Raw genomic sequence first — 22,582 nt, forward strand, 5'->3', positions numbered from 1 at the left:
ATATTTTACTATGACTTTTTTCCATGAAAATTGTCGACATATTTTACTATGACTTTTTTTAATGAAAATTATCGACATTATTTTACTATGACTTTTTTTAATACAAATCTTCGACATACTGTACTATGACTTTTTTTAATGAAAATTATCGACATTATTTTACTATGACTTTTTTTCATAAAAATTGTCGACATATTTTACTATGACTTTTTTTAATGAAAATTATCGACATTATTTTACTATGACGTTTTTTTATGAAATTTTTCGACATACTATACTATGACGTTTTTTTTTCATTGATTTATCAACATACTATACTATGACATTTTTTCCACATGAAATTTTTCGACATACTATACTATGACGTTTTTTTATGAAATTTTTCGACATAATATACTATGACGTTTTTTTATAAAAATTTCGACATATTAAACTGACATTTTTTCCATGAAAAATTTCGTCATACTGTACTATGACTTTTTTCCAAGAAAATTGTCGACATATTTTACAATTACTTTTTTTAATGAAAATTATCGACATTATTTTACTATGACTTTTTTTAATACAAATCTTCGACATACTGTACTATGACTTTTTTTAATGAAAATTATCGACATTATTTTACTATGACTTTTTTCCATGAAAATTGTCGACATACTGTACTATGATTTTTTTTTAATGAAAATTATCGACATTATTTTACTATGACTTTTTTTCATAAAAATTATCGACATACTATACTATGACTTTTTTTCATAAAAATTGTCGACATATTTTACTATGACTTTTTTTTAATGAAAATTATCGACATTATTTTACTATGACTTTTTTTCATAAAAATTGTCGACATATTTTACTATGATTTTTTTTCATGAAAATTATCGACATACTATACTATGACTTTTTTCCATGAAAATTATCGACATACTGTACTATGACTTTTTTCCAAAAAAATTGTCGACATATTTTACAATTATTTTTTTTAATGAAAATTATCGACATTATTTTACTATGACTTTTTTTCATAAAAATTATCGACATACTATACTATGACTTTTTTTCATAAAAATTGTCGACATATTTTACTATGACTTTTTTTAATGAAAATTATCGACATATTTTACTATGATTTTTTTTCATGAAAATTATCGACATACTATACTATGACTTTTTTTAATACAAATCTTCGACATACTGTACTATGACTTTTTTCATGAAAATTATCGACATACTGTACTATGACTTTTTTCCATGAAAATTATCGACATACTGTACTATGACTTTTTTCCATGAAAATTATCGACATACTGTACTATGATTTTTTTTCATGAAAATTATCGACATACTATACTATGACTTTTTTTCATAAAAATTATCAACATACTATACTATGACTTTTTTCCATGAAAATTGTCGACCTATTTTACTATGACTTTTTTTAATGAAAATTATCGACATATTTTACTATGATTTTTTTTCATGAAAATTATCGACATACTATACTATGACTTTTTTCCATGAAAATTGTCGACATATTTTACAATTACTTTTTTTAATGAAAATTATCGACATACTATACTATGACTTTTTTTCATAAAAATTATCGACATACTATACTATGACTTTTTTTCATAAAAATTGTCAACATATTTTACTATGACTTTTTTTAATGAAAATTATCGACATATTTTACTATGACTTTTTTTAATGAAAATTATCGACATATTTTACTATGACTTTTTTCCATGAAAATTGTCGACATATTTTACTATGACTTTTTTTAATACAAATCTTCGACATTATTTTACTATGACTTTTTTTAATACAAATCTTCGACATACTGTACTATGACTTTTTTTAATGAAAATTATCGACATTATTTTACTATGACTTTTTTTAATACAAATCTTCGACATACTGTACTATGACTTTTTTTCATAAAAATTGTCGACATATTTTACTATGACTTTTTTAAATGAAAATTATCGACATATTATACTATGACTTTTTTTAATGAAAATTATTGACATATTTTACAATGACTTTTTTAAATGAAAATTATCGACATTATTTTACTATGACGTTTTTTTTATGAAATTTTTCGACATACTATACTATGACGTTTTTTTTCATTGATTTATCAACATACTATACTATGACTTTTTTTCCGCATGAAATTTTTCGACATACTATACTATGAAGTTTTTTTATCAAATTTTTCGACATACTATACTATGACGTTTTTTTATGAAATTTTTCGACATACTATACTATGACGTTTTTTTTTCATTGATTTATCAACATACTATACTATGACTTTTTTTCCGCATGAAATTTTTCGACATACTATACTATGACTTTTTTTCCGCATGAAATTTTTCGACATACTATACTATGACTTTTTTTTTCATTGATTTATCAACATACTATACTATGACTTTTTTTCCGCATGAAATTTTTCGACATACTATACTATGACGTTTTTTTTCATTGATTTGTCAACATACTATACTATGAATTTTTTTCCGCATGAAATTTTTCGACATACTATACTATGACGTTTTTTTTATTGATTTATCAACATACTATACTATGACTTTTTTTCCGCATGAAATTTTTCGACATACTATACTATGACGTTTTTTTTATTGATTTATCAACATACTATACTATGACTTTTTTTCCGCATGAAATTTATCAACATACTATACTATGACGTTTGTTTTCATTGATTTATCAACATACTATACTATGACGTTTTTTTATGAAATTTTTCGACATACTATACTATGACGTTTTTTTTCATTGATTTATCAACATACTATACTATGACTTTTTTTCCGCATGAAATTTTTCGACAGACTATACTATGACGTTTTTTTTCATTGATTTATCAACATACTATACTATGACGTTTTTTTATGAAATTTTTCAACATAATATACTATGACGTTTTTTTATAAAAATTTCGACATATTAAACTGACATTTTTTCCATGAAAAATTTCGTCATACTATACTATGACGTTTTTTTCATGAAAACCTTCGACATACTATACTATGACTTTTTTTTATAAAAATTTCGACATACTGTACTATGACTTTTTTCCATGAAAATTGTCGACATATTTTACAATTACTTTTTTTAATGAAAATTATCGACATTATTTTACTATGACTTTTTTTCATGAAAATTGTCGACATATTTTACTATGATTTTTTTTCATGAAAATTATCGACATACTATACTATGACTTTTTTTCCGCATGAAATTTTTCGACATACTATACTATGACTTTTTTTTTCATTGATTTATCAACATACTATACTATGACTTTTTTTCCGCATGAAATTTTTCGACATACTATACTATGACGTTTTTTTTCATTGATTTGTCAACATACTATACTATGAATTTTTTTCCGCATGAAATTTTTCGACATACTATACTATGACGTTTTTTTTATTGATTTATCAACATACTATACTATGACTTTTTTTCCGCATGAAATTTTTCGACATACTATACTATGACGTTTTTTTTATTGATTTATCAACATACTATACTATGACTTTTTTTCCGCATGAAATTTATCAACATACTATACTATGACGTTTGTTTTCATTGATTTATCAACATACTATACTATGACGTTTTTTTATGAAATTTTTCGACATACTATACTATGACGTTTTTTTTCATTGATTTATCAACATACTATACTATGACTTTTTTTCCGCATGAAATTTTTCGACAGACTATACTATGACGTTTTTTTTCATTGATTTATCAACATACTATACTATGACGTTTTTTTTATGAAATTTTTCAACATAATATACTATGACGTTTTTTTATAAAAATTTCGACATATTAAACTGACATTTTTTCCATGAAAAATTTCGTCATACTATACTATGACGTTTTTTCATGAAAACCTTCGACATACTATACTATGACTTTTTTTTATAAAAATTTCGACATACTGTACTATGACTTTTTTCCATGAAAATTGTCGACATATTTTACAATTACTTTTTTTAATGAAAATTATCGACATTATTTTACTATGACTTTTTTTCATGAAAATTGTCGACATATTTTACTATGATTTTTTTTCATGAAAATTATCGACATACTATACTATGACTTTTTTTAATACAAATCTTCGACATGCTATACTAAGACTTTTTTCGACATTCTATACTATGACGTTTTTTTCAAAAAGACAATTCGACATACAATACTATGACTTTTTTTCATGAAAACTTCGACATACTATATTATGACTTTTTTTTATAAAAATTTTGACATACTATACTATGACTTTTTTCGACATACTATACTATGAGTTTTTTATAAAACTTTTGACATGCTATACTGTGACTTTTTTTCATGAAAACTTCGACATACTATACTATGACTTTTTTTTATAAAAATGTTGACATACGTTGTTGTTTTTGTTTTGATGACGTTTTTTCATGAAAACTTTCGACATACTATACTAAGACTTTTTTCGACATTCTATACTATGACGTTTTTTCAAAAAGAAAATTCGACATACAATACTATGACTTTTTTTCATGAAAACTTCGACATACTATACTATGACGTTTTTTTATAAAAATTTCGACATACTATACTATGACGTTTTTTCATGAAAACCTTCGATATTCTATACTATGACTTTTTTTTATAAAAATTTCGACATATTAAACTATGACTTTTTTCATGAAAAACTTCGACATACTATACTATGACGTTTTTCCACAAAATCTTTCGAGATACTATAGTATGACTTTTTTTAATGACTTCTTTCGACATACTATACTATGACTTTTTTTTCATGAAAACTTTCGTCATACTATACTATGACTTTTTTCATGAAAAACTTCGACATACTATACTATGACTTTTTTCGACATTCTATACTATGACGTTTTTTTCATGAAAACCTTCGACATACTATACTATGACTTTTTTTTATAAAAATTTAGTTATATGACTTTTTTTTCAAAAAGAAAATTCGACATACTATACTATAACTTTTTTTTATAAAAATTTCGACATACTATACTATGACTTTTTTTACTAAACATTAAATGAAACAATCAAAAAAAACAAGAAAAGACAAACTATTCAGAGTTTTTAATTGACATAATCAAAACGGTGTTTTTACATCTCTCAGCCACTGATTGATAAAATGTTCAAGTGAAAAAGCAGGTTTTCTACCTCGCTACCATCATGATCGCCAACCGTCAGGAACACTGACGAAGATAAAGGAGAAGTCTGGTTTTCTACATATGTCTTCTCTTCTGGTCAGCAAATGATGATTAATCCAAATATTCACAGAATTGTTTCAGACATCTTTTGGACACACATATCAGATATTTACCAGCGTAACATCCGGGTCACAGCGCTGAGCTTCCAATGTTTCAACAAAAAAATAAAATAAATAAATACCTGGTGATGTTTGTTGTTGTTTTGAAGATATTCCCAGAATCCTCAAAGACTCTTTAAACATCTGGATGAGAAACTTTTTCATTTCCTGCACAATAAAAAAACAAAACAGATTTTAACCCGTTTGTTTCTTGAATCCAAACAGACAGAAATATTTTACATTTTCATACAAATCAAGGTGTTAATATTTAGCTTCTGTTACACACAGTACGTCAATATTGTCTTTTTGTTTTATACATTTTATATTTATAATAATTAATTAAAGGTACTTACGTCATCCAGACGGTTCGAAGAGTCTTTGAGGATTCAGGAAATATCTTCAGAACATCACCTCGGATTTCTTTAAGAAATCAGAAGATCAACGCCGAGAAACGTGAAGCTGGTAACAATTATTATTATTATTATGATGATAATGATGAGGCATTCAATTATTAAATCAAGGAAGAGGAGGAGGATGAAGAAGAGGAGGATGAAGAAGAAGAAGAGGAGGAGGAGGAAGATTAAAGTATAAACTGCAGGCTGATCAGTACTGAGAGCTCAGAGGAACTAATCAGAGTGATCAATCAGCTCATCGTCTCTCCAGGTTCATCTTCATCACTGATGTGTAGCTCCACGCTCTTCTTCATGATGATGATGATGATGATGATGAAGATGAAGAGCAAAGGATGAACAAACTGACTGACATGTTTCTGTTTCCTGTTTTCTGATCTGAGACTAAAACTGACTGAAACACAGAAAACAACAAACTAAAACTAAAACTGTTCACATCTGGATCATTTCTGGTTTTAACTTTGACCTTAAACTTAAGAATAAACACACGGATGTTAATTTAAATGTGGACAGACGACCGTCAGGTAACAGGAGCAGAATAATAAAGTGTTTGAGAGGTCAAAGGTCAGCGGGACAGGAGGGGGAGGTCACTGGAGTTCATGATGAGGCTGGAGTCCAGATTCAGGCTCTCTGAGGAGACAAACATTTACATTCATATACTGTTCACAATGTACTTAATACTAGTATTTAGTACTATTACTAATAATAATAATAATATGCTGCTTTATGTAAATGTATGTATATATTTATTATTATTATGGCGTTAGCGTTGCCGGTCCTCCGGTGTTACACGGTGACGCTCACCTTGGTCAAAGTTGAGCTTCTTGTTGGAGGAACCGTCTCCGAGTCCTTCGATGTCCACCAGATCGCTGTTCACGTCAGAGTCATTCAGAGCGCTGAGAGTCACGTCTGAGGAGGAGGAAGAGGAGGAGGAGGAGGAGGAAGAGGAGGAAGAAGAGGAGGAAGAGCAGGAGGAGGAGGAAGAGGAGGAAGAGAAGGAGGAGAAGCAAGATGTTTATTGTCAACATCCATTTAAGAAAAAACAATAAAGAAGATGAATATTAGAGTTTGTTTTATTTATTTAGTAGATTAGTAGGAGGAGGACGAGGAGGAGGAAGATGAGGACGAGGAGGACGAGAAGGAAGAGCAGCGTCTGTATTTTCTGATCGATTCTAATAAAACGCTGCAAAAATAAAAAATAAAATAATTTGATTCAGATTATTTTCCAGATGTTTATTCATGACATCACTGCGTCTCCGGGACGGACGGACAGTGAGTGGATTCACCATCCGTTTCTGTCCTCACGCAGCGGCGCCGCTGCGTGAGGACAGAGATGAACGGTGAGTGGACGGCGCCGCTGCGTGAGGACAGATGTGGACGTTGAGTGGACGGCGCCGCTGCGTGAGGACAGATACATACAGTGAGTGGACGGCGCCTCTGCGTGAGGACAGAGATGGACGTTGAGTGGACGGCGCCGCTGCGTGAGGATAGAGACTAAAACAACGCAGACTAAAACAAAGACTAAACGTATCGCTCTGCGTGGCACCGTCCAATCAGACGGAGCGCCAAACGTGTCGTTAGGAACCGATGAGCAGAACCCTCCTCGCCACGCCTACATCTGATCAACTGATGTCACTTCCTGTCGATGAAGTCACTTCCTGTCGTTTCTCACCTGCCGTCTTCTGCTTCTTGATGGGAGGGGCCAGAGAGGGGCTGTTCTGCATGCCCGTCGCCACGACGACCTGTGTTGTGGGCACGGCGATCATGGCGGGGGCGGCGGGCGCGGGAGCCGGCGCCATGGCAACGGCAGTCTTCTTCACGGTCTTCTTCGGGGACTCGGAGGAGATGGGGACTCTGCTGTCCTCGTACAGCTTCCTCTTCACCGTGCTCTTGATCTGAGCGCTGCAGGAGAAGAAGAAGAAGAAGAAACACGTCAACACATCTGTTCACATCTGTTAGAATAATGTGACCGCTAGCTGTAGCTGGAGGAGGAGGAGGAAGAGGAGGAGGAGAAATAAGAGGAGGGGGAGGAAGAGGAGGAGGAGGAGAAATAAGAGGAGGAAGAGGAGGAGGAGAAATAAGAGGAGGGGGAGGAAGAGGAGAAGGAGGAGGAGAAATAAGAGGAGGAGGAGAAGGAGGAGGAGGAGGAGAAATAAGAGGAGGAAAAGGAGGAAGAGGAGGAGGAGCTGAGTTAACGTTATCTGTCTGGTAATAAGTGAGAGAAGTGGGTCTGTATGTTCACTCCGTGTTCTGAGAGGTTAAATTACTGTTTTTATGAATGGAGTCTGGTGGCTGTGAATAAAAACACCTTTGAGTTTTCAGTTTGAAATAGCCTTCATTTTAAATGTTTACATGTTTAATTGAAGGTTACAGACTTACACGGTGCGCTCTTTGATCACCGTGCTGATGTTGTTGAGGTCGTCTCCAAAGCGACGCACCGCCAGACGCAGCATCTCGATCTCAGTCTCCGTCCATTTGGCTCTGAGGACGAAGACACAGTTCAACACACACAGAAGACGTCTGTCTCTGTCAGCATTAACAGATCAGCTGACAGAGAAGAAGAAGAGGGTGACTTTATCAACGACTGAGTTAATTGACAGGTCGGCTGACTGATTGTTTCTCCACTGAACACTGAAGAGAGTCAGATGAAGATGTGTCCTCTGCTCACCCTGCTGGGCTGGAGTCTGACACCGGGTGAAGCTGCATCGTCAACTCTCCCAACTTAGTGAAGGCAGCGCCTGCTGCTGAGAAGATCTCCCCCACCTGGAGATACACAAAATATACTTTACTGCAGTACTAGTACCACACTGTGAATATACTACACTACACGTTAACGTCCTGCTGCTGAGAAGATCTCCACCACCTGGAGATACACAAAATATACTTTACTGCAGTACTAGTACCACACTGTGAATATACTACACTACACATACAAGTACTGCATTCTTAACCTTACTGAAATAAAAGTATTAATACCACACTGTGAAAATAGTCCACTACAAGTAAAAGTACTGCAATCAAAACCTTACTGAAGTAAAGTATGGGAGTATTATCAGATAAATGTAAAGTACTTAAAGTAAAAGTATAGCTGTGTCAGTACACTGTCACCTGTTAAGGAACTAAAGCTTCAGGTTTCTTCTATTAAAGTCAGTTCAGAACCTCATCCACCAAACAGCACATTTAACATCCAACACAGACAGACAGTCTCTGGGTCACACCAGCTGTCTGGCACAACAAGTCAGCAGTGAACTCTAGATTTCTATTTCAACATGAAATGTTTGATACGCCGAATGTATCAGTAGACTGTATTAATCTAGGATTTGTATTAAGTTGAAGCACTTTGTTGAGATAAACATGTGTAGGTGAGCAAAGCTGTAGAATCAACAGGTTTCTGGGTGGAGTCTGGTGTGACCTGCTCTCTGGATTAGTTCAGGTTAATGCACGCAGTTTAATGCACGTGGTTTAATGCAATACTGTTATTAAACAGGTAAGAACTCACCTTAGCAGAGGCTGACGTCATGGTGCTGCAGGACTTCTTTAAAGTTGTTCTTTAATCAAAACAATGAGAGGATGCTCAGCTAGCTTCAGTTAGCTCCAGTTATCTTCAGTAATGTGATCTATCTGAGTCCTCTAGAGGAGTCAGATCACCAGAGAACGGAGCTCTGGAGGAAACACATCGATCAGAACCAGTTATTAGTAGTTTATAGAAACATATTGAGGAGAAAATGTGAATAATAATCAACAAAGGCAGAAAGGAGGAAAGAGGAAATGTTGCGCGTCTTTGGAAGTTGAACTTCATTGGTCAGTCTGACCGGAAGAGGCGGGGCTTGTTGATAGGGGACATTCTCATTGGTCGCTTTAGTCAGTCTGACCGGAAGAGGCGGGGCTTGTTGATAGGGGACATTCTCATTGGTCGCTTTAGTCAGTCTGACCGGAAGAGGCGGGGCTTGTTGATAGGGGACATTCTCATTGGTCGCTTTAGTCAGTCTGACCGGAAGAGGCGGGGCTTGTTGCTAGGGGACATTCTCATTGGTCGCTTTTAGTCAGTCTGACCGGAAGAGGCGGGGCTTGTTGCTAGGGGACATTCTCATTGGTCGCTTTTAGTCAGTCTGACAGGAAACAAAGAGTAAGAGGTAAAAGAGATGTCATTTAAGTGAGAGAATGTAATTACAATTATTATTATTATTGTTGTTATTATTAATTATTCATTTTTATTTTATTGTTTTTTTTGTTTTTTATTTATTTTATTTTATTGTTCCTGCCAATCTCCTGCTCCACACTCCAGTAGTCCAGTAGGTGGCGGTAATGCACCTCTAAGCTGGTTTGCCAACCGCCAATAAACACCAAAGAAGAAGAAGAAGAGGCGGGGCGTGTCGCTAGCGGACCATTCTGATTGGTCGCTGAGCTTCGGGTCCCGACCGTTGCCGAGTCTCCCCGAGTGAAACCGAGTGAGGTCTCTGGATCAGCTGACTGTGGATGGATCTCTTCTCTGTTTAGTCAATCAAAGATACATACAATCAGCTTCTGATCGATCAATAACCGACACCGACATGCCGTCGCTTCTGTTCTGCGGGCCGAAGATGGCAGCGTGCGGGATAGTGATCAGTATCTGGGGGGTCATCATGCTGGTAAGGAACAGAAACATAGAGATATAGTGATGTTCAGCTGGGAGGGGGGTGACTACTTCCTGGAGCTGCTCTGGTTAGCATGCTGTTAAGATGCTGTTTTTATTAATAAATCAACCTCAGATCCTTTTTTAGTTTTATTATTTGATGTATTAAAGCTCGTGAGACCCTAAAATTAATCAAACATGTGTCGCAACATAGTCATTTAATGTATATTACTCTCCAGTATATAGACGGCGCCCACGTAGGCCAAGCTAGATGGTATTAATGTGATCTAATGATCAATACAACACTAATAATCAATACAGTACTAATAATCAATACAACACCAGTGTGATCAACACTGGGACCCGTGTTATTAACGCTATGGAGGTGGCTAAAGTCTGGGTTTACACTCTAATGGATGGAGACACCTCTGAGGATCAGACATCAGTCTGAAACATTATTATTATTATATAATAATAATATATAATAAAATAATATTAACAATTTATAATAAAATAATATTAATTTATAATAATATATATAATAACATATTATTATTATTAATGTATAATAAATATAATAAAATGATATTATCAATTTATAATAATATATATAATAAAATAATAATATTAATTTATAATAATATATAATAAAAATAATATTATTAGACTATGTCATTTATTAACAGACATATTTCTGTATTTGTTTATATTTGTTAGATCACCATTTAAATGCTGATTATTTGATCAGCTGATGAAATGAACATTAAAGTATATTAACTTGTCTTCTGGTTTAAAACACATATTTTTTCCACCACGTTGAGACGTTTCATCAAAGAGTTCTAATTCAGGAAGTTGAGTGGCAGAAAATCCTGATTTAACTGAATCATGTGACTCTTTATTTAACCGTCATGTGATGTTCCAGAACAGGAAGTCAGTTTTTTCCACTGTGTGCTCAGAACAAACCATAAAACATACACGGTCAGATTGTAACATATAAGTGATGAAGGAGATTTTATTTACATTTATAAGAATATATAAATAAATATGAATAAATGACACACATTACTCTCTCTCTGTGTATACAGTATAAGAATATGTGCATAACGTATATATTATTTATTCTATTCTAATCGAAAACCAAATTTGCATTATCGCAATTATAAATTGAATATCTCATTTAATTGAATATCTGTTTTGAATTGTTGGTAGAACGAAACAGAATATTTGCAGACGTCACGTCGGACAGTTTTAACTACGTTCTGATATTTAATAAACTAAAATAATAGACTAAACGGTTTATTTCTTTCTTGCACTAACAGAAGTTTACATTTAATCCTTTTAAAGATATTTTATGATATTAATTTATAGATTAATCAGATATAGCATGAAAAGAAGAACATCATTTCACATATTTAAGAGATCATAAAACATATTTTATGTAAATGTTTATACAGATTTAATATATTAAAGTCTTTTTGTCTGAGTGGATATTTGTGATGTTGGGGTTCTCAGTGGTTACCAGTCGAGATCGGACAAGTTATTGATTATCTTTCCTGTTTTTCTTCACTGTTTCAGTTCTGATGTTGTTTTTTGACACTTTATTGTTGAGAACTATCCTATAAAACACTTTAAACGTTACTTTATTATTGAGAACTATCCTATAAAACACTTTAAACTTTACTTTATTGTTGAGAACTATCCTATAAAACACTTTAAACTTTACTTTATTATTGAGAACTATCCTATAAAACACTTTAAACTTTACTTTATTGTTGAGAACTATCCTATAAAACACTTTAAACGTTACTTTATTATTGAGAACTATCCTATAAAACACTTTAAACGTTATTTTATTATTGAGAACTATCCTATAAAACATTTTAAACGTTACTTTATTATTGAGAACTATCCTATAAAACACTTTAAACTTTACTTTATTGTTGAGAACTATCCTATAAAACACTTTAAACGTTACTTTATTATTGAGAACTATCCTATAAAACACTTTAAACTTTACTTTATTGTTGAGAACTATCCTATAAAACACTTTAAACTTTACTTTATTGTTGAGAACTATCCTATAAAACACTTTAAACTTTACTTTATTATTGAGAACTATCCTATAAAACACTTTAAACTTTACTTTATTGTTGAGAACTATCCTATAAAACACTTTAAACTTTACTTTATTGTTGAGAACTATCCCATAAAACACTTTAAACGTTACTTTATTATTGAGAACTATCCTATAAAACACTTTAAACTTTACTTTATTGTTGAGAACTATCCTATAAAACACTTTAAACTTTACTTTATTGTTGAGAACTATCCCATAAAACACTTTAAACTTTACTTTATTGTTGAGAACTATCCTATAAAACACTTTAAACGTTACTTTATTATTGAGAACTATCCTATAAAACACTTTAAACTTTACTTTATTGAGACAAATAATATCAAACAAAAGCAGCCGAACAAGAGCTTTGTCTGAATAAAACACTAAATATTAACAGTAATACTAAAACTAGAGAAACTAGAGAAACTGTTTGATCAGAGAATAAGTCGGCAGGATTATGAATCTGACCCGACGTTAACTCGGCCCCTGCCGTGGCCCCCGAGCCTCATGTTGAGCCCCTCTGTTCTGACCTGCTGTCGTCTTCGTCTTCTTCTTCTTCCAGGCGATGCTGGGGATCTTCTTCAGCGCCAAGTCAGCCGTGCTGATCGAGGACGTCCCGTTCACCGAGGAGGACATCCGTAACGAGTGAGTCGCTATGAACTCTGGATCTTTGAGTTCTACAAGCTGCAAAACAAACACCAGAATGAGCAGAATATAGTAGAACAGAGAATATCATAGAACACAGAATATTTGTAATAATTAGAAAGCCAAATTTTCTGACATTTTATAGACAAAAATACATTAAAAAAAATAACAATCTGCAGATTAATCTTAGAATATTTGTTAGTTCCGTCCCTTAATCGCCTCGTACCTTCAGGAGATATGAGTATTATTGTTGTTATTATATTATCTGATTTTTAAAAACTAATAAATCTGAATATTAAAACCCGTCTGTTCTCTCCTGCAGTAAAAATCCTCCTCAGAACATCTACAGTCTGTACAACCAGGTCGGCATCAACTGCTTCATCGCCGCCGCCATCTACGTGGCGGTGGGCGCCGTCTCGCTCTGCCAGGTCCGACTCAACAAGCGGCAGGAGTACATGGTCACATAAGCGGCTGCAGCCACGACCTCTGACCTCTGACCCCCCCGACCCGACAACCCGAGGACCCCGACATCGGCGCGAAAGTTTACGTTACACACAACTTCCTTTAGAACCGACCAATCAGCAAGCTGACGTCACCGGAGGGTCGTTTAAATGATTAATGAAGTGAGGGGCGGCGGTCAGACGTCACCGGGATTATTTATTGTAAAGTTACAACCGTTGTTGTTGTTTGTTGTTGTTGTTGTTGTTGTTGTTGATGATGTTGTTGTTGTATGAAGCGTTACATCATTCCTTTTAACGGGCGTCAAAACTCCTGCAGGTCACATTTATTTTATTAGATTTACATTAACGAGGAAGCAGTTATAAATGAATTCATCTCCAGCGAGTGCTGGTTTACAGAGTAGAGAGAATTTTAATGTTATTAATAGAAGCGGTGTCAGAAGGTTCAGATCTTCCTCTAAATGTTAAAGGAAACGTGTGTTCAGGCTGTTTGTCATTGATGCGACTGGATCAACTCAGACGTCTTGTTATGCTCCTTTGCAATAAAGTGTGTGTGTAAAAAAAATAAACCTAAAAGATTATTGTCTTATTAGAAACGTCTCGTCTCTTCATTTGCATGAGGTTTGGTCTGACATACATTTAAAGGTCCCGTATCGTGCTCATTCTCAGGTTCATACTTGTATTTTGTGTTTCTACTAGAACATGTTTACATGCTGCAATGTTAAAAATACACTTTAGTTTCCTCATCCTGTCTGTCTGAATATACCTGTATTCACTCTCTGAATGAAACGCTCCGTTTTAGTGCATTGCAACGGAATTGCGTTGCTAGGCAAACATGGGTCCATGTTTACTTCCTGTCAGCTGATGATATTCACATACACTGCAACAGGAAATAAACTGGGACACATTTAAAATGTTTGTTTAAAACGTGTTATGATCTAAATATTGTAGATTTGTGACATCACAAATGGACAGAAATCCTAACGACTTGTTTCAGACGCACAATTTCTGAATACGGGCTGTGTGTATTTCTCCGTATATTGAACGTTTCAATAGTTTAACAGTATTTATAAAGCACTTAAACCTGCTTTATACTATAACAGACATGACAATCACACTTTATACGATATGGGACCTTTAAGTGAAATATTAAGAGAATGATTTAAGGAAAAATTGGATGTTTTGTAGGGCTGCACGATGTTGGATATTGGATATAAATGATCATTTTTACGTTGTTCTCATTTTCATTGAAAAACATTGAAATGATTATGGTGTGATTTTTGTGAAGATCTGAACCAAACAAAGATGATTTCTTAACTCTGTACATTGTGATTTGTATTAATTTTAAATTCTATTTTGACACATTTCATGACTTTAGCGGTACTGTGATCCTCCTGTAGTGGACAGGAAGTGAAACCTGGATTTTTGGACAGTAAACTAACAATAAAGGCTAAAACTAACCTTTACTTTTATTCTCTATTATTTTCTAGATTTAATCCATTTAGTTGTTTGGTTTATAAAATGTCAGAAAATGGTGAAAAAATGTGGATCAGTGTTTCCTAAAGTCCAAGACGACGTCCTCTAATGTCTCAAAGATATTCAGTTTACTGTCAGAGAGGAAAGAAACCAGAAAATATTGGTGTATATTGTTTAATTGTCAAATTCAAAGATGTCAAAAATGTTTGTTCATGTGAAAATCTACATCTTCAGTTATTTATTTAGAACCATAGAAACCATCTCTATTACAGAGTTAAGCCACCAGAGAGCGCTGACAGGTTGATTCAGACACTGTGGAAGTAATTCAAATATTCAAATATGCTCAAAATACCTTCCAATATATTTATAAAAATATAAATAACAAAACAATGACCCCAGCAGAAGCCCCATTTTCGACTGTGTGCACATCTTCAGGTATTCCTGCATAATTCTACATCTTTAAAGCAGCTGTAATCTTTTTGATTTGATTTCCCTGTATTTCTGCATCTGCTGAGAGCGGTATTTTATCGAGGAGTCTGTCTTTAAAACCACCGTCCAGCTTGAAGCCAAACGCCTTCGCCAGAAGTCGAGAAGCCGCGACAAACGTGTGCACGCGTTGGTTGACCTCTGCTTCCAGCTGAGTCTCCTTCTTATTGGCCTTCATGATTCCCATAATCTCAATTCTGACGTTCTGGATGCCGACACTCTGAACCTGCATGAAGACAGATTGAAGTTAACAGTCAGTTTAGGACAAACCTTTAATAAAAGTGTTTTTTAACACCTAACAGCTGACAAAGGAAGCAGTACTGAGGCTGTTTTATTCTGGCCAAAATGAAGTCCAGATGTGCCTCTCTCCACAGACTGAACTACAAACATGGCTGACTTGTGGCTTGGAGAAAAGTCAAGCGGGGAGATCGCTGCAGGTACCGTGTCAATTTTGGTGAATCCAGTTGAGTTCAGCGTTGTAGTTCCGCAGTACAGATTGGTCCTCAGGTTGGAAACCTTAATGACATCTCCAACCGATAATCCTTCACATTGCTGGGTGGCTCCTTCATCCCACATGCAGATCCAGATGGAATCGGTGTCATCTTTTAGTTTGAAATCTTGCCTCTCTATCTTCTGCCGTTTGTGTTCCACCTTTATTTTTTTAACAGGATTAATCTGAACAAACCAAACGATTAAAACAAGAATTAGAAAAAAAGCCCAGAAATGACTTATTTTTCACAGACTTATTGGACATCAATGCAATGTTTGCCATGTTATGATTTGAGCATGTTGTTTATGCTAAATGCAGTACCTGTGAGGGTTTCTGGATCAATATCTCTCATTGTTTTGTGTTGTTAATTGATTTACAATTATAAATATCTACATACATTTGCATAAAGCAGCATATTTGTCCACTCCCATGTTGATAAGAGGATTAAATACTTGACAAATCTCCCTTTAAAGGGACTGTTTGTAAGAATCAGAAATGTCTTGTTAACAGCTTCACCTGTGTCCGTTAAGTCAACTAAAGTCAGCGTCCTGTTGCTGGCGCTTGTGCTCGCTCTACATAGACATGAAGGAGCATCGCTCAACACAGTGAGGAGACACACGTCAGCTAAAAGCACAATATCACTCTATATTTCAGCTGCTTGGCAGTAATGTTAGCTGACCAGACCAAGGTCTCTCCATGAATCAATGCTGATCCTAGTGTTGGCTTTTCCTGCCTCAGCCTCCCGACCGCGGCCGGAGGGAACGGGGGAGACGCCGGAGTTTTGGTGGGAGACGATAACGTTTTTCTCTGCGGAGCCCCGTCACTTCACAAGACACGGGAAACCTCTGTTGGTCTGGAGGAGCTGCAGCAGTTATTTCTGCACAAACGTCCACTGAACATTCACTAGATATTCTCAGAGCTAAACTAACTCTTCTGCAGTGTGGAGTGAGCAGCATGCACGTGAGAGGTGGAGAGAGAGAGAGAGAAGGAGCGCGGTGTGTGAGTGAAGGCAGTCAGAGGAGCAGAGGAGCAGAGTACAGCAGAGACTCCGGTCCTGGAGACCAAAGCTACGGTCTCCCCCGCGTCCTCCGACCGCGGCCAACACTGTTTAACAGCTTCACTAGATACAACCAAGAGGTTTTGGTGCTTCACTGGAGTTTGTGTTGGAGTCTGAGTCTGAACAGCGGAGACACACGAGAGACCATGAGACACACGAGAGACCATGAGACACACGAGAGACCATGAGACACACGAGAGACCATGAGACACACGAGAGACCATGAGACACACGAGAGACCATGAGACACACGAGAGACCATGAGACACACGAGAGACCATGAGACACCGACCAGCAATGATTTATACGTGGAAGAAGTTACAAACAGTCCCTTTAAGGTACATTTTGTACAGATAAAAAAATGTGTGATTAATCGTGATTAACAATAAATAATTAAAAACAACATAGTATAGAGAAAGTAAGTGAATTCTCCAGTTTAAACTCACCTCTGTTACGGTTCCTTCGACACTCACTACTGTCTTGTCAGCAGATGGTTTGACGTTTTCAACGGAGTAAATGGGACTCTCGGGATAAATTAGTTTCCGAGCTTCCATCTGGAGCTCCTCTGAGACGTCAACAGATTTCGTCTCTGACACGTTGCTCCTTGTGGTAACCTTAAAAACGTTGTCATCCTTTATTAGATTTCTGAGGAGGTAGGAGCTGTCCTCCTTGATTTCTTTATCACGATCTTTTCCATAAACCATCAGTTTAATGGTGCCTGTCTCATCAGCGACTGCCACATAAAAGAAAAACCTTTTCACTTTCTCTTTGGTTTGATATGTGCGCAGCCCGGATTTCTGAACAACTTTCACAGAAATACCTTCAGTCTCAAGAACTCCGCTGGTTTTCACATCACAGATGGATTTTTTCTGCGTACAAAGGAGAAAAAAAATCTCCATGAAAGAAACATGTAAACTAAACAACCGTAAATGTCAGAAGTTGTGAGCCGTGAAAAAAAAATTGAAAGAAAAGGTACTTACCCAAGGACGGTTTCTCGACTGGAAAACATCCGTGTTAGGTTCCTAACAATATAGGAAGGACAACGGAGTATTACGGCAACATTGAGGGAAATTTTTTTTCGAGAATAAAGTCAGAACTTTACAAGAAAAAAGTCGTAATATTACGAGAATGAAGTCCTAACTTTACGATAAAAAAAGTCGTAATATTACGAGAATAAAGTCTTAACTTTACGAGAAAGAAAAGTCGTAATATTATGAGAATAAAGTCTTAACTTTACAAGAAAGAAAAGTCGTAACATTACGAGAATAAAGTCGTAACTTTACAAGAAAAAAAAATTGTTATATTACGAGAATAAAGTCCTAACTTTACGAGAAAGAAAAGTCGTAATATTAAGAGAATAGTCATAACTTTACGAGAAAAAAAGTCGGAATATTACGAGAATAAAGTAATAACTTTACAAGGAAAAAAGTTGTAATATTACGAGAATAAAGTCATAAATTTACGAGAAAAAAAGTCGTTACATTACGAGAATAAAGTCGTAACTTTACAAGAAAAAAGTCGTAACATTACCAGAATAAAGTCGTAACTTTACAAGAAAAAAAAGTCGTAATATTACGAGAATAAAGTCCTAACTTTACGAGAAAGAAAAGTCGTAATATTACGAGAATAAAGTCACAACTTTACGAGAAAAGAAGTAATTTCCTTCTCCTCTTCCCTGTGTTTTATATTATATTATAGTTTATTTCAAAACTCTTACCTTGTCAGGTGTGCAGCTCTCCTGTTGATCTTTAAAAGGAGAAACAAACGTCAGTCGGTGTATAGTTAATCCAGTCAAACTCCAATCCTATTTCATCAATCAGCAGACTTTTAGCTAAAAAACACGTCCTGTTTAAATAACGAGCCGCGTACAGGTAGCGCTAGTTCAAATACATAAAAAAACTGCATCTTATTTTATTCAAATTAATGAATTTATTTATTCAATTAATTTAGTTCAGTTAGTTTGGTAAAATGTATTCCTAACAGTTTATCTGAAAGGGTTGCATCTGTAAATGTGGGACGGGGTGGACATGAGGAAGTGAAAACGTCTGGTAACTAATGTTAAATAATCTGTTGGTTTGTTTCCAAGTCTGACTGTTTGTGTTCACAGGTCTCTGATATTAACTTGGGGAGTATAATTTATCACTGATAGACATGTTGGATACAACTATGAAAACTAGAACCTGAGTTCCTTCATTGATAATAATAACAACAAATTACCCAGGACTTTAAACGGAGGTTTCAACACTTCATCCTTTTCCTCACGTTTCCTCTTCTTCCCTGAAAAAGAAATTTGAAAATGTAAATTTAAACACAAATTGTTCAGTTCTACGTCATCGTTCTCCAAAACAACAGAAAACAACACAAACAGATTTCTTCTATGACCGCTCAGCCAACATCATCATTCTGCAGTTGTATCTGTCACTTCTCAGATGGAGTCCATCTTTTTCAGAAATTCTTCTTCTTTCTTCTTCTTAGGCCTTTAAAGGGACTCTATGTAAGAATCAGAAATTGGTTGTTAACAGCAACACCTGTGGCCGGAGACGCCGGAGTTTTGGTCGGAGACGATAACGTTTCTCTCTGCGGATCCCCGTCACTTCACAAGACACGGGAAACCTCTGTTGGTCTGGAGGAGCTGCAGCAGTTATTTCTGCACAAACGTCCACTGTACATTCACTAGATATTCTCAGAGCTACTAACTCTTCTGCAGTGTGGATTGTGCGTGCAAGAACGTCTCCCCCGCGTCCTCCGACCGCGGCCAACACTGTTCAACAGACGGGCTTCACTAGATACAACCAAGAGGTTTTGGTGCTTCACTGTAGTTTGTTAACCGGCCGTCGGCTGTCGTCTTTGCGGTGTGTTTAATTGCAACTTTTTGGCAAAAACAAACGAGATGTGAGGCGACACAACAGACGGCCTTCATCGTCTGTAGTTCTCTGATATTGGGTTGGCGTGTCTGGACCCTTAAGTATTTCAGTCGATCAAACATCTACATCACCTGTAATCTAAAGAAACATCAAAAACTTGTTAGTCGAAAATACAATTCAAAACTGTCATCGTCATCGTATGAACTCACCCTGGGTCTCTTTCTCCTGTTCATCCTTCAGTTTGGCCACAAAGGGGCGCAGCAGGTTCTGGATTTTCTCGTCGTTCCTTGGTATGTCCTGCATCAAATCATTGATTGCAGAGATGGACTCTTTTAGTCCGTAATACTGAATGATTATTCCAGGCATCTTTTCCTTTACACTGCCAGACTTCTGACATTCGGGGATTGTTTCCAATAATTCCAGCATCTTTCTGTACTGTGAACGACCCAGCTCTTCCAGGATGGAGGTCAGAGCTCTTTTCCAATCCTTCTCTGAAATACCTGACATCTCTGACATCTCTGACACAGAGAGACGAGTGGACAGCAAAAACAGATAATAGTGAGTCATCAGAATCAGAATAAGGTTTATTGACAAGTAGGTTGTTCACATACAAGGAATATGCCTTGGTGTTTGGTGCGTACAGGGTCTGAAATTAGCACCCGCCAAATGCGGGTAAATTGTTGGCAGTGGCGGATAAAATCATCAGGCCATCCGCCACTTTGGCGGGCATGGAAAACACCAGTGATGGGAATAGAGAACCGGTTCCTAGTTCCTCGGCATCTCATGTCTCCGTGACTAGCGATTCCTCTTCGATACTTTCTGACAGTTACGCTGCACAATGAGGCATAAGCACGCCGTATTATGTTTCAATTTGTTTGGGACCGGAGACAGAAAAAAAACACTCAACAGCATGGCGCCGCTATACGACGGAGTATTAGGGCCACATTGAGGGGGAAAAAACTGAGATTTTGAGAATAAAGTCATAATATTACGAGAAAAACTTTGTAATTTAATGAGAATAAGGTCATAACTTTACAAGAAAAAAAAGTCGTAATATTACAAGAATAAAGTCATAACTTTACGAGAATAAAGTCGTAATATTACAAGAATAAAGTTGTAATATTACGAGAATAAAGTCATAACTTTACGAGAATAAAGTCGTAATATTACAAGAATAAAGTTGTAATATTACGAGAATAAAGTCATAACTTTACGAGAATAATGTTGTAATATTACGAGAATAAAGTCATAACTTTACAAGTAAAAAAGTCGTAATATTACGAGAATAAAGTCATAACTTTATGAGAATAAAGTCGTAATATTAAAAGAATAAAGTCATAACTTTACAAGTAAAAAAGTCGTAATATTACGAGAATAAAGTCATAACTTTATGAGAATAAAGTCGTAATATTAAAAGAATAAAGTCATAACTTTACAAGAAAAAAAAGTCGTAATATTACGAGAATAAAGTTGTAACTTTCAGAGAATAAAAGTAATGTCCGCCTCCTCTAAAGAGTCAGTTCCTCCATCAGGTCTGTGTGATTCTTTTTTCAGAATTAACTTAGTTTCTTGCTCAATCTCTTCCAGGTCCTGATTCTGATGATAATGTGGTGCTGATGAGCCAAAAGATGAAGTATTTGGATATTAGTGAAACTAAAGCAGAACTGCACAGGATGCTCCACGTTCCTCATTTTCACACTATTTACCTTAAGTGTACTGTGTACAGTACCCTCCCACCCCTGAAACATAGGGCTTCCCCAGAAGCCAATAATAATAATAATAATAATAATTCTAACACTGTAATTTACCATGCATATGTTTTTTATGTAAAATATATAAATCACTGAATGACATCAGATCTAAATTGTTATCCTTCATTTAGCGCAGAGATTTCAAAAGTGTCAGGTAAAGATAAGACTCTATCACAGCAGCAGGAAGTGAAACAAGTTCATTTCAGACTCTGTGTGCATACAATAAACAAATACATTAAGAGGAAATAAAGATACAGGCACAGTACTGCAAGAGTCAAGAACATAAACATAAAAATAATAAAACGATGCTATAAAAACACTATAACAAATATGTACAGAACAACTGTGTACGAGAGCTGCGCAGTTTAAAACAGGAACACAAACAGAATACAGCTAATCTCTCAGACTCACCTTTGAACCACGAGCTTAGTGTTTGTATGCAACGTGATTACAGATCTTATCTCACAGTTGAATCACTATTTTCAAAAGAAAGCAATAAGGTCTTAAAAGTCAACATAATACTCACTTTGTGCTTTTCTTTACAGCTCAACTCTTTCTTTGCTCTGAGTAATTTGGCGGCAAGATTTTGTCAACAATATTGACCTCAAATTTTTGAAACCTACCTGCCACACTTTTATCTAGAATAAATGCTAACATATATTTGGAGTCATATATCAAAGTCATATATTTTTTGTCTTTAATTATTGTCTTTGTCTTTATTTTTGGTCTAATACTTTTACTGTTAATCCTCAAAACATCCAGTTTTAAACTCAGACTCCCCTCCAGTGAACAATGGTTTAACCCGCTCTTTCCCGCCCATAAGGAGAGACAGTACTT

The 22,582-nt window shown here is 35.1% G+C and overlaps 3 protein-coding genes across 3 annotated transcripts; 1 reads left to right on the forward strand and 2 right to left on the reverse strand.

Annotated features, from left to right (window-relative positions):
- Positions 1-5,133: 5,133 nt before the first annotated feature.
- c17h17orf49 (chromosome 17 C17orf49 homolog) lies at positions 5,134-9,593 on the reverse strand. Its single transcript, XM_037749662.1, has 7 exons — positions 9,290-9,593; positions 8,459-8,553; positions 8,170-8,271; positions 7,463-7,692; positions 6,595-6,699; positions 5,734-6,420; positions 5,134-5,548 (listed from the first exon to the last, which is right to left on the reverse strand). The coding sequence occupies exons 1-6, from the start codon at positions 9,308-9,310 to the stop codon at positions 6,356-6,358; spliced, it is 618 nt and encodes a 205-aa protein (XP_037605590.1). The 5' UTR covers positions 9,311-9,593; the 3' UTR covers positions 5,134-5,548; positions 5,734-6,355.
- A 616-nt stretch (positions 9,594-10,209) lies between these two features.
- Positions 10,210-14,213, forward strand: rnasekb (ribonuclease, RNase K b). The gene is made up of 3 exons (XM_037749219.1): positions 10,210-10,418; positions 13,081-13,163; positions 13,486-14,213. The coding sequence occupies exons 1-3, from the start codon at positions 10,341-10,343 to the stop codon at positions 13,628-13,630; spliced, it is 306 nt and encodes a 101-aa protein (XP_037605147.1). The 5' UTR covers positions 10,210-10,340; the 3' UTR covers positions 13,631-14,213.
- Positions 14,214-15,337: 1,124 nt separating this feature from the next.
- On the reverse strand, positions 15,338-22,334 carry LOC119476042. Its single transcript, XM_037749218.1, has 9 exons — positions 22,272-22,334; positions 20,204-20,510; positions 19,348-19,407; positions 18,848-18,876; positions 18,111-18,152; positions 17,577-17,999; positions 16,025-16,258; positions 15,514-15,809; positions 15,338-15,473 (listed from the first exon to the last, which is right to left on the reverse strand). Exons 2-8 carry the CDS (start codon positions 20,508-20,510, stop codon positions 15,549-15,551), a joined length of 1,356 nt encoding a protein of 451 aa, XP_037605146.1. The 5' UTR covers positions 22,272-22,334; the 3' UTR covers positions 15,338-15,473; positions 15,514-15,548.
- Positions 22,335-22,582: the final 248 nt, after the last annotated feature.

The sequence above is a fragment of the Sebastes umbrosus genome, chromosome 17, assembly GCF_015220745.1.
Source record: "Sebastes umbrosus isolate fSebUmb1 chromosome 17, fSebUmb1.pri, whole genome shotgun sequence".
NCBI lineage: Eukaryota > Metazoa > Chordata > Actinopteri > Perciformes > Sebastidae > Sebastes > Sebastes umbrosus.